At 47.4% G+C, this 12,613-nt stretch overlaps 1 protein-coding gene across 2 annotated transcripts in view; it reads right to left on the minus strand.

Moving 5' to 3' along the window:
• flnba (filamin B a) overlaps positions 1-12,613 on the minus strand; it is a 36,943-nt gene that overhangs the window by 5,093 nt on the left and 19,237 nt on the right. Inside the window, exons 21-40 of one of the 2 annotated variants that reach the window (XM_086041257.1) lie at positions 12,175-12,360; positions 11,731-12,045; positions 11,548-11,650; positions 11,148-11,348; positions 10,894-11,067; positions 9,968-10,130; positions 9,732-9,892; positions 8,998-9,289; positions 8,612-8,765; positions 7,931-8,120; positions 6,769-7,016; positions 6,459-6,542; positions 5,746-5,845; positions 5,149-5,289; positions 4,369-4,497; positions 4,028-4,201; positions 2,685-3,047; positions 1,927-2,079; positions 1,634-1,756; positions 80-346 (exon numbers count right to left, since the gene is read on the minus strand). In XM_086041257.1, the coding sequence (XP_085897383.1) occupies positions 80-346; positions 1,634-1,756; positions 1,927-2,079; positions 2,685-3,047; positions 4,028-4,201; positions 4,369-4,497; positions 5,149-5,289; positions 5,746-5,845; positions 6,459-6,542; positions 6,769-7,016; positions 7,931-8,120; positions 8,612-8,765; positions 8,998-9,289; positions 9,732-9,892; positions 9,968-10,130; positions 10,894-11,067; positions 11,148-11,348; positions 11,548-11,650; positions 11,731-12,045; positions 12,175-12,360 (3,721 nt within the window). The remainder of the gene's footprint in view (positions 1-79; positions 347-1,633; positions 1,757-1,926; positions 2,080-2,684; positions 3,048-4,027; positions 4,202-4,368; positions 4,498-5,148; positions 5,290-5,745; positions 5,846-6,458; positions 6,543-6,768; positions 7,017-7,930; positions 8,121-8,611; positions 8,766-8,997; positions 9,290-9,731; positions 9,893-9,967; positions 10,131-10,893; positions 11,068-11,147; positions 11,349-11,547; positions 11,651-11,730; positions 12,046-12,174; positions 12,361-12,613) is intronic. The other variant, XM_086041258.1, reaches the window with a different exon arrangement.

Below are 12,613 nucleotides of genomic sequence, written 5' to 3' on the forward strand. Positions count from 1 at the left end.
TGGGAGTTGAATTTTTAAAACCCCCCTGGCAGGAGTGTTCGGACATTGGGTTATTTGTCAGTGTGCACTTGTGCATTACCTGGTTCTCCTACCAGTGCTCCCTCCAGTCCCGGGCCTCCGGCTTTGACCATGGCGGCACCGCCCTCGCCCAGCGGCCCAACAGTAAACGGGAAGGGGCTCCCCGGCACGTGGGCGCCCCGATACCTGACGCTCACCCTGTGCACGCCCATCTCGGTGGGCACAAACTGTACACAGTAGGTGTCGTTGCCCATGGCAACCAGCTGGGCGGCCTGACTGGCGCCTGATGGGGACGTGACCTCGGCCGTCACGTCGTTCAAGTCCAGGCCTGCCGCCGACACAAGATAGTCTGACTAATTCAATTGCAGTTGAATGATTTTTTTAGTATTATTATTATTATTTTTTTTTACATACAGTTTTCTATTTCACACATTTAAGGAATTAAAGCAGTTTAATCAAAATTTAAAAATGACACTTCAAATAAACACAATAAAATACATATTGTCATCCAAGTAAAATCAGAATTCTTTTTTTTAATAAGGTGATTTTGATTTATTTATCGTAAACAATTTTTGTTTTTGTTTTTGCATTGTTTTTGGGATGGTACAGTGCAGAAAAAAAACAATACAAATGAAAAGATTTGTTTCCTTATTTACTCTGGCAATATATTCAGATATATTTAAGATATGTATTGTTATTATTATTCAAAGTGTAGGTGTCCAACAAATGCATTTCTCTCACTCATTTTGTATAAATAACAAAAGTCCTCATCATCATTATAATAATAATGAATCCAGCAAGTATTTTTCATTTTTAAAAATTAACACTTCCTTTATTTTTTTGTTGTACATTACCATGCCATACCTAATATAATAAATTAAATCTGGCACACAAGGACATTTTTGGGGAGGACAAAAAAAAAAAAAAAAAAAAAAAAAATCTCAAAATCTCAAATCTCAAAAAAGGCTCAAATTTGAGCGTCCATACTTTTTGGCGGTGTATAACGTTTTTTTTAACTTTTCCGATTATTATTATGAAAAACAAAATCAGACTTTTTTTTGCTCATAATATTGTTTTTCAATCCAATCTTCTTGTCCTAAACCTTCTCGATTTCATAACATGCACAACCAAGACAAACATCTGTATTTCTGTGCAGTATTCACCATTAAAGAGGAAGTCGAACAAGTGCCAAAATCAATCGAGTAAAACATTTTCAAACATTTTCAGTTTTCTGCAAACCTCGGCCATTTTCCCACCGGAGCGCCAGAGGAACCCGCAGAAGCGAGGAGAAGAAGAAGAAGAAGAAGAAGAAGAGATGCGAGAGAGGGACGAGCGAGACAAGGTCAGGAAGACGCAGCTCACTGGACGAAGATGACGAGGAAACAAGGGAGGAAAGTTGGAGGAGGGAGAGGCAAAGGACAGCAATCGGGAAGAGGAGAAGGAACGATGGGATGGGAAGGGAAGAAGGAAGACAAATGAATTCAAGTCGACATTTCGGCCATTGACCACAACGCGTTAACGGCAACAGCTTGACTGCCACTGACGTTTGTATAAATACATATATTTCATTTGTTTATCTTGAGTTTTTTTTAAAAAAAAGTCTGTAGACAGGCACCTGGTATTTTGAGGCTGAAGTCACAGGTGCTCCCCACGCCAGCAACAGGTGCCGCCCTCTGTTTGCGGGTGATGCTTTCCCGGATGCGACCTTCCCCCGTCACCTGCACCGTGAACGGACTTCCTGTCCGACCCGGACACCAAACACATTCAATTCCACTAATGGCACATCACGATTCAAAGAAACACGCAATGGATCTAGTACTCGGCCCTGCGGGACTCCCACCTCCACGACACTTTTCCAACATGATTAACATTTACTTTGTTACAGTGGGCGCCAATTTTCCTTCGTACCTGGGATGTGCTTGTCGGAGAAGCGAATGGAGACGATGTAGTTTCCGGGCTCGGTGGGACAATAAGAGACACGGCACGTCCCATCCTCCATGTCCTCCGTCTGAATGTCCACCTTACTTGGACCTTCGATAGCCAGAGCCAGCCCACCGTAACCTTAACGCAACATAAAGACGTCATCGTTACCTCCCACCAAGGCTTGTTTCTGCAGCCCCTTAATTACACCTGTGTCAAAAAGAATGCCTCAACACCGGTACACAGATGTCCACAAAGTCAGCCTTGCCCGATGGATGCTGTGTTGCTGTATGAAAGCAGCAATAATTTGCCTTTGCCGGTTTACAATACCCAGCCTTTGCTGGAGTATGCGTGGACGCCGTGTTGCTGTGACAAAGTGCACATAGTTGCAGAAACACCCCACTTTTGCTGGGTTCGGTGTAAAAGGCAAAGGTGGATAAATTCTGAATCTACCATTATGGTACTGATGGAGAATTTTTTTTTTTTCAGGACTACTGCGTGAAGGAGGCTTGAACTGTATGTGGGATGGCACTTCTGTTAAATTGGACGTTTCAAACTTAACATGCAACATTCTGCCTTTGCTGGGTTCAGCGTCAAAGGCCCAAATTGGATAACTGCCGAATCGACTTTTCCGGCTCTGATGCGGCAAATTTAGCGAGACTTTAGTGTGGTGAAAGAGAACACACTCTGCCTTGGCGGCGGCCGTCGGTCGGTCGGCCGGTCGGCCGGTCGGCCGGCCTGCTTACCGGCCTCTCGCGTGTCCACCGTGAAGCTAGCGTCGGTGAAGGTGGTCCCGCGCAGCAGCCCGTCGCCGCGCGCCGCGACGCGCCCGGCGTCTCCAATCTCCGACTGGACGATCATGATGGCGATGGGGCTGTTGGCCACGTGGCGTCCGTTCTTGGTGATGCTGACGCGGTGCTCGCCCACCTCGCGGGGGATGAAGGAGATGCCCACGTGGTTGTTGGCCATCCTCTTGAGCAGGCAGGGCTCCTCGCGGCCCGACGGCGCCGCGATGCTGGCGCTGAGCAGACTCAGGTCCGTCTCGTTGATGTTCAGGAAGAAGTCGGCCGATGAGCCCAGTTTCACTTGAGAGCGCCGCTGTTTGTCCTCTGTGGCGCACGCGAAGCAGCATTTGGTTAGCTCGAAGCCCTTTACAGTCATGTTTCTCTTTTTTTTTTTGGGACGTTTGGGTCATGTACTTGTAAGCTTTCCGTGCTCCCTTGAAGGACAACTTTGGCATGTGTTTACAATACTTTTCTGCTTTTTAAAATACGTTGTGTAATTCATGTATGTGAATAGGGTGTTATTGAGTTCAAATAGTCCTATTTCAAAAACATTGGATTCATTCATTTTGAATACATAGCACTCATCCTTAATTGTTTCTTTTACATTTGACTGGCAAATATGATGCACATTAAATTGGACTGAAAATTTAGATGAAATTGGAATACATGAATCTTATAAATGAGGCTTATATATTTTAGCAAAATGAATATCAAGAGTATCGTCACATCTGCATGCCACTAGTACTCCTAGTAGCACAGTTGTAGTTGTACTACTAATCTGTCAAAGTTGTCCTACTATGAATCCAAACACTGTACTAGTGGATGGACCTTACATTATATGTAACGGCTTGTTATTAAAAAACAGGAAACAACAAAAAAAAAAAAAAAAAAAAAGTTTTTTTGGTGCAGTTTCCAACAATTTAAGATGCCGCAAGATGGCGCCAAAGCTCTGTCTAAAAAGTTAAGCGCTACAGCCGGTACACGGAAGTTTGTTGAAGTCATAAGTGAAGAGACTAAGAGACTAAGACTAAGAGACTTCTTCGGACCGTAAGTCACCAAAGAGCTAGTTTAGGCTGGGTTGTTTGCAAAAGTTATGGAGAGTCTTTGCCACATGTACACACACATTTCCAGTGCATTTTTTTCCCACAGCCACATTGCCTTTAAGACATTTATGTATTTGAAACGATATTAAAGTGTTTGGGGTTTTGAGCACCTTAATATAGGCAATTATTAACAGTCGGGGGTGTCGATGATTCGTGTTTTTCGCTAGACTACGATTTACTGTAATCTCCCATCGTACTGACCCGTGATCCTGGCGGTGAACGGGCTGCCGGAGATGTGCTTGTTGTTGTACTTGACCAGGATGTTGTAGTCTCCCGGCAGCGTGGGAAGGTAGCTGACGCTGCACGTGCCGTCCTTGTTGTCCACGCAGCTGATCTCCGCCTTGGACGGACCCTCGATGGCCAGGTCCAGACCTCCTGGACGCATAACAGCGACAACAAGGTCCCACAAATCCATCAGCAAACACCACTGACAGAAAAGAGCAAGGGTTCTCATATTCAGCCCTGCGGGACACCAGATGCCTAACACTTTTGACTTTTGACTCTATATGATTTGCAAACGCTCATGATTTGTGGGCTCGTGCCTTCGGCAGCGTCCTCCGTGTTGACGGTGAATGCCGCCGTCTTATTGGCCACGCCGTAGCTGAGGCCCGGACCGTAGGCCGACACGCTGGGACTACTTGAGCGGTTAACGTAGAACTGGAGAGGAGACTCTGCAACAGAAACAGGCACACAACAGAGAGTGCATTATTACAAAGTGCACTCTTTATCCCCATGTAGCCAACAGCGAGTAATGAACAAGTGAAGTTAAGTCAAAACTCCGCAGTAATAGTAAGCCGTTCTCTCAAGAGGATAAAAGAACATCTATGAAAAATGGTCATGAAAAAAAAAGCGAATATAGATGGAATTGGGTCAAAAAATTTGAAAAAAGCCAGGCACAGGCTTCAAAAAATAAATCCACAAATATGCTGGGCTCCACTTTGTTATTTACACAGATGATGATCGATGCTACTCATTAGCATGTCTAGGACCTTTTGAATCGTTTGTTAGCATTAAACAGCCTTTTCTAAGACAAAGCATTTTTTTTTTAACCACACAACATGTAATGCCCTTTGTTGTATGTTTAGTTTGACAGTAAACTTCAACTGAGAGTGTCAATAAACAGCTTGAAGACTTTTTTTTTTTTTTTTTTTTTTAATTCAAGTACCCGTATATAAAAGTAAAACTATCGTGCCTAGGGAGTGATTTCTTCCTTCTGCGCACCAGATGTTCTCTCCTGAAACCTCAATTAACCGCTCGCGTGTGCGACTGAAGGCCAGCTTGGCCAAAAGAGTTCAAGGTTCAGGCGCTGCATTTTTCCACACCTGGAATGTGCGCTCCGTTGTACTTGATGTGCATCTCGTGCAGGCCAGCCTCGGTGGGGGAGTACTGCACCGTGACCGTCCCGTCCAGGTTGTCGGTGATCAGCGGCTGAGCGCACTTCCCCGTCGGCATCAGGACCTCGCCTGAAAGAGGGAGCAAGCGGCTGAGTCCCGCATCTTGTTTGGGCCCACTCGGCGATGCGGCCACGACAAAAGGTCTTCCAAATGCATTTCCCTTTTGTTTGGACGGGAAAGAAACATTTTGCGCTTGCTTTGCACTTGGCCTAAACAAGCAACGTCTTTCATGGCCACTTCCTCCAATGCAAACTTGGGAGTGTACTGATTAATACGAAGCAGTTCACACACACACACACAGATGTCTTCCACTTTTGTAGCCGCTGGCGAGAACACAACATCTGCTGTCCTTCATTTGCAAGAGGACGCTTTGTTGTCAGCAAGAATGTATGGGTGTGTGTGGTTCGCCTTTTTTTTTTTTTTTTAATGACTTAACTTATTCAAGAGTTTTTTTTTTTTTTTTTAGTCTACGAACGACCTGGCTCATCTATCCACTTTAAAAACACATGTCCGTCCGTGTCTCACCGGTGACTGGCCCCCTCTTGAAGGAGAACGGAATGACCATGTGGAAGGGTCTGAACCCGCCGCCGCCGCCGATTCCGTTGCCGAAGTCTTCCGACGTCACCTGGTGGGGCGGGAGCGGTGAATGTCACTCGACAAATACAACAATCTCATTGGCCGGTGTTAGAAAGCCGCAGCCCCGCCCACTCAGCGGCATCACGGGAAGTGACGCGCACCACCGCTCGCAGCCACAGCACGTGCGCGCGCACACGCACACAAGCGCGTTAGCGGCCATCACCATAGCGACCAGCCTGGCAGCAAGCTGCATTCCCATTGGTCGATGCGAAAAGAATCGTATAGATGCGAAGAAAGCGGAAATGGAGTGAGTGTATTCTTGTCTTTCCACCCTGGTGTGGTATTTTGTCATATTACCTTGCAAGAGTGACCGTGCTTGTCTTGCGATTGTATTGTGGCAAAACATCGTCATCGCACTTTGATCGGTTGTGTGTGTGTGTGTGTGTCTTTGCATTTTCATCCTAGTGTGACGCAAGCTTTGTCATACCGCCTTGTATAAATGAGTGCAAGTTCTTGTCTTTCTGTCCTACTGTGGCACAACTGTTGTTATCCAGCCTTTCATGTGTGGACATTTTTTTCTTTGAGTGGTAGGCATTATGTAAATGCCTGAGGGTGAGAGTGAGAGTGCGTGCGTGTGCTTGTGTGTGCGTTCATGTGTGTACCCAAGGCTGAAAGCCAACTCCCGGTGGAGCAGCTTGTTGTTGGATTGACGTCAATTCTTGCATGGCGGGGACCTCATTGCTCGCCTGAGGACACCACAGGAAGGTTTGAAAAGCTAACACGCAACTTTATTTTGTTGCCTTAACGGGCTGTAGTACTTATTCTTTGCCATTATAGAAAGAACGATTTTTAAAAATGCACAAATGTAGTTGAAAAAAAATAAATAAATCAATTGCCGCAGACTATGAAAAATGCAATACCGCCACCCTAGAGGCCTGGAGTGTAATATTGGCATCCAACTGCTCTACGTACCTTGACTTTGAAGGGACTGCCGGGAATGTTCTGTCCACCAAAACGCACGTACATGACGTAGTCGCCGGGCTCCATGAGCGTGCAGAAAGCGTCAAAAGTTCCGTCCTGGTTGTCGGTCACCTGAGTGTCGACCTCGCTGCCGTCGGGCTGCACCACCACGCAGTTCACCTTGCCGTTGCCCGCACCCTGGGCGTTAACCGGGAGGAACAGCTCCTGATCCAGCTCCCCTCTGGGGCCAACTTTGGGCCCTGATGGACAAAACACACATTGCACATTTTTAGAAATACTGTTGCTACATTGTAGAATTTTAAGCAATCGTTTTTTTTTAAATGAAAAAAAATACTGTGCTACGTTGTAGAATTTTAAGCAATTGTTTTTTAGAATGAAAAAAATACTGTGCTATGTTGTAGGATTTTAAGCAATCGTTTTTTTAAAATGCAAAAAATACTTTGCTACGTTGTAGAATTTTAAGCAATCGTTTTTTTAAAATGGAAAAAAATACTGTGCTACGTTGTAGAATTTTAAGCAAGCATTTTTTAAAATGAAAAAAAAAATACTGTGCTACGTTGTAGAATTTTAAGCTATCGTTTTTTTAAAATGAAAAAAATACTGTGCTACGTTGTAGAATTTTAAGCAAGCGTTTTTTTAAATGAAAAAAATACTGTGCTACGTTGTAGAATTTTAAGCAATCAATTTTTAAAATGAATTTTTATAGAGGGTTTTTTAAAATTATTATTAGAGGCAACATTGGAAGCTACTACAGAAAACAAATGATGCTAATTTTGGAAGCTAATGTCAAGTGATATCGTTAGCTGTACCGCTGCAAGCGGTAAAGGACTCTTTACTTGACCCCAGAACATTAACGTCGGGTGATTTTCACCCGCACAATTTTTTTCACTGGATATTTTGTGTGGGGAAATGAAAGAAGAAAACTTCCCATTTGGCATACAAAGAAGAAAACTTCCCATTTGGCATACAGAGTTGTACTTTTGTACAGAAATTGACGTAAACTGTATTTTATCCGGGATATTATGTCGGGTTAAATGTACTCGACCTTAGTGATGGCAACGTTAGTGCTCGAGGGTGAAGAGGCTAGCGCTGAAATTGAATGTCAGGCACAACACTGAAGCTAACGTTGTGTATTCTTTTGGTAGTGACGCACCAGTTGTAGTGCACTTGCTGGCGTCTCCCGTCACCGTGGCTTGGACTTTGTAAGGCGAGTCCAGGATGTCGTCGCCGCCGTACTTGATGACGATGGTGTAGCGACCCACGCGGTCGGGGACGTACGACACCGTGTAAGTGTCGTCTCCGTTGTCATGGATGGTGGGCAGCTTGGGTTTGCCGTCCTGGTCCTGAAGCGAGTGCAGACGGAGCGGACTCATAGCGTAGGAGTATTGGGACTAAGTAGTACAGTGGAACCTCTCAAGTTGAACTTGCGGAGTCATGATTAGCCTGCTCAAATGACTCACGCCCAACTTGTCTGCAGCCTAAACGAGCTTCAGTAGACCATTAAAGGAATTGGAAATGGAAACACAACAAAATTTGCCTGAACGAGCATTGAACCAATTCAATAGGGGCAGATTGTAAACATGGTCGAGCACCAAACTAAAAACAGCCAAGTGAGGATGCAAATGATTCAGGCCTGGTGAGTATTCTGCCTAAACAGGCTGCAGTTCGAGTCCTCCTCTGAGCGAGCATCAGTCTCAAGGTGAGAGAATAAGACTCGTCTCAAAAGTGGCACTCCATGCATTCCCATACACGTCATCGCTTGGTCAAACTGCCTAAACGGGCCGTGCCCCCCCCCGCCAAAGAGGTTCCACTCTACAGTGTGTGAAATACTGACCGTGATGAGCACGCTCAGTTGTCCCTGTCCCGCCTGCTTGGCGTCGATTTTGAACTCCACCGGGAAGCTGGCGAGGACTTTGCTGGTCAGCCCGGGGCCACTGGCTCGTACTTTGCGGGCATCGTGGGTGGGAAGAACCCGGACGCGGAACGGACTAAGGAGGAAAGACAAGACAAATCCAAAACACTAAATTTGCCTTTTCCGGTCGCAACATTAATGCGCAGGGGAAAAGTACTTCAAAGTAAAACGCAGAAGGTGCACAGGAACTGACATCAGGTAGGCTGACTCAAAAGCTTTCACAGAGTCTCAAACATCAGCATAGACACGACCACAAGTTCAAAGGTGTCTGCCGCCTCAATGGGCTGCGTTACAAATGCAGTCAGTACCTTCTGAGGACGTCCTCTTCGGCGTACTGTACAGACACAGAGTAGGCGCCTTCCACAGAGGGCGTGTAGGACACCGTGTGGGTGCCGTCGCCGTTGTCCATCACCTCCACGGACTCCGACAGCCCTTTGGGGGCATCCACAGTGACGGCCAGTGGTGCCAGGCCCGCCTGACTGCAGTCCACCGTAAACAATTGCGGGATGTTGGCCCGGACCCCCGGGGCCACCCCCGGCCCGTACACCTTCACTTTACTGGGGTCCACAAGATCCTCTACTGGAACCTTGAAGGGACTTCCTGAAAGCCAAAACAGAAAAAAGAAGCGTTGATTGCGAGGTACTTGATCCTTTTTCCTTTCAACATTTTTAGAAACACTGCAAAGGATTGAAGCCCACCAGGTCCGCTGCCGAGATGGGAAGCAGTTCAATTTGAAACAAAGTAAAGGGGAAGGTTTGGTGCACGACCGCTTTAAGATGCAAACAGCCATGGGTGCAAATGATTTTAAGCCCGACAGGTTGACTGCACCAGAAATTTTAACAAACGGAAATAAACAAAATTGGCCAACGATTCAGACCCGACAAGTCAGCTGCCTAAACAGGAGCGATAGAAAATGTAACTAAGTAGACGGGTAGACGCACAACTTTGATGTGTGGCAATTTTTAGAAACCGCCATCCGAGGGTGCAAATTACTCAGCTGCTGCCTAAACGGGATGCAGTAGTAATTTCTTAACTTTCTCACCGGGAATGTGCTCTCCTCCATAGAGAATGTTGACGTCGTAGATGCCTGGCGTGAAGGGGACGTAGTCCACACTGCAGCTGCCATCTTTGTTGTCTTTGCACGCCATCTTGGACTCGGACGGACCCTCGACGGTGATGCCCAGACCGCCGGTGCCCGCCCCCCTATCGTAGCAGTTTTGTTAGAACAAGACGGGCGGCGCGGCGCGCGAGCACACCGTCGGCGTGCAAGCTCCTCACCTGGTAATGATGTTGAAGGAGTTGGTCTTGTCGGTCAGGCCCTTCTGGAGTCCCGGCCCGGTGGCCACCACCCTGCTGGGGTCGCAGCCGTCGCAGACGCAAACCCTGGCCGGGCTCCGTAGAACCGGCGTGTCTTCGTACAGAACCTGGACACTGTGCTCACCTGAAAGATGAGGGAACACACCATGTGCAAAGGATTTAGGGCCGACTGGTCTGCTGCCTAACTAGGCTGCATTAGACATCAAAACAAAGTAAGCAACAAGATTGCAATGTTTGGTGCATGACTATTTTTAGGTAACAATATTCAAGGGTGCAACGGATTCAGGCCCAATAACTTCAATGACTTAAATGAGTGGAGCCCAGATTTTAAAGCAAACATGGTGAAGCAGCATTTCGCTGTTATGCCGCAAGCACATTGAATGTGAATGAGCTGCCAACAGAAGTGAGGTGAGCCCCAGGTATAAACCGTTTTGAATCCAGGTTAAAAACTATTTTTCCCCATACCTCCGACTAAGCTCTTTCAAAGCATCTTTAAAATCATGCTTTCCAAAATGTTATTCTCACATTATCGTTTAAGACTTTGGTTGTAAATGCTTTTCAATGTCGTACTTTTAATTGTGTGAATCACATCGAGTTGCATTGTGTATGAAAATGCGCTCTATAAATAAAGCTGCCTCGCCTTGCCTAAATGGGCCGCAGAAGAAATCGAATTAGCGTAAACACCAAAAGGACCAAAGTTTGGCACCTCACCATTCTTACATCCCAACAGCAAGAGGTGAAAGATTCACAAGTCTGCTGACTAAACAGGCTGCAGTAGAAATATAAACAAAGCAAGATTCTTTGGTAGGTGACCATTTTTAGATGTGCAGAGCTGCGGGGTTGAGCCAGTCTGCTGCCTAAACGGGCCGTGGTCAAAAGTGTACTACCGTTCTCATATGGCGTGTACTCGATGCTGTACGTCCCGTCGTTCTTGTCTTTGACCAGGCAGTCTGTCAGTGCTCCGGACGGGTTCCTGATCTCCGCTTTCACGCGGTTTCCACCCTGCCGGCTCAGGGGACGAGCATCCACCAGAAACGTGGTGGTGGCTTCTCTGAAGACGCCTGCGAGGGAGACCAGGGAGGACGGAGGGCGTCGCCGTTTACGGTCCAAGCGGGACGTCAGCAACGGGCAATTTGCGTACCTTTTCCATCCACTCCGCGCCCAGACACTTTGACTTTGGAGACGTCCATGGCCGGGACCACCATCACCTTGGCGGGGAAACCAGGAACGGCCTTGCCGCCGTACTCAAGCAGCAGGGTGTACATTCCCGATGTCAGAGGAACGTAGGTGACCGTGTATGTCCCGTCTTTGTTGTCCACCACTTCAGTCTTTGCTTTCACACCTGAAACAAACGGTCGAGGAACATTACATTTAACAACATTGTTAACACTACACTAAAGGGGATTCAGTCTGTTGCCTTAACGGGCAGCGGAGGAAATTCTGACAGAAAGGAAACCCAGGTCAAAGGGAGAAGAGCGAAACCTACAGACAAAGTGAACAGATTTTTTTTTTTTGTAGGTATCAAACAGCAGCTTGCGAACCTGCGGGTGCAGAAGCAGAAGACGGGTCTGGAACGGCCTCCAGGCTGAGTTGACCGTGTCCGGCGCGAGAGCAGTCAACGTTGACGACGCTGGCCTCTCCCACCTGTGCGCACACGAGTCAACTTGACATCGGAGAGGACACCCGTCCTCAATCGTTCGGATCCGTCTAGTCGAGGCTCTCACCTTGGCCTTGTTCAGGCCCGACCCAGTGACCACCACCTTGCTAGCATCAAAAGGCGTGTGGATATCCGCTCGGAAGGGCGAGCCCGGGATGTGGACCTCCTCGAACTGGATGTTGACCAGATATTCTCCGGGTTCCGTGGGCAGGTAGGAGACCGAACAGGTCCCGTCCCCGTTGTCCGAGCACTCGATCTTGGCCTCGGTGGGTCCCTCCACTGTCAGACCCAAACCGCCCGTGCCGGCCCCTTTGGTGTCAATGGTGAACTGGGCCTGGTGCCCCACGAGGCCTCCCTTCAGACCCGGCCCGTGGGCCTTCACCTAGACGGGAACGGAGGATGTCACCACCAACTCCCTCCCAGCAGACTACGGAACTACAAAGGGCCGCTAAGACAGGATGGAGGTACGTTTTGTCCAGGTTGTCCAGTATACACGGACGGACGTTGGTACCTTGCTGGGATCCGGAGGCAGCTGGCCCTCCACGGGGAAGGGGCTGCCGGCGATGGGGTGTCCGTCGTAGGACACGTTGACAGCGTACACCCCCTCTTCCGTGGGGGTGTAACGCACCCGACGCACCTCGGCTTTACCGGGCTGTGGCTCCACTTTGCACGGCACGCACCGCTGGCTGGGACTCAGCTAAGTAGCAAAGGAGCAAGGGAGAGTCCATGACAAAAAAACGGGGGTAGCATCAGGGTGGGCAAATTAGGATAAAGTAAGAGACATACAACAGACAAAATACTTTGGGATGGATTACGATAGAGAAAATAGGATGGATTTAGCATATTCAGTTACATTAGGATGGATTAAAATTGGTAAATAGATTAGGACGGATTAAGAAAAATAAATCCATTCAAATAGACAGATTATGACAGCGATTGATCAGGATAAA

Source organism: Filicampus tigris, chromosome 9 (assembly GCF_054856515.1).
Source record: "Filicampus tigris isolate MCC_2025a chromosome 9, RoL_Ftig_1.0, whole genome shotgun sequence".
NCBI classification, from domain to species: domain Eukaryota; kingdom Metazoa; phylum Chordata; class Actinopteri; order Syngnathiformes; family Syngnathidae; genus Filicampus; species Filicampus tigris.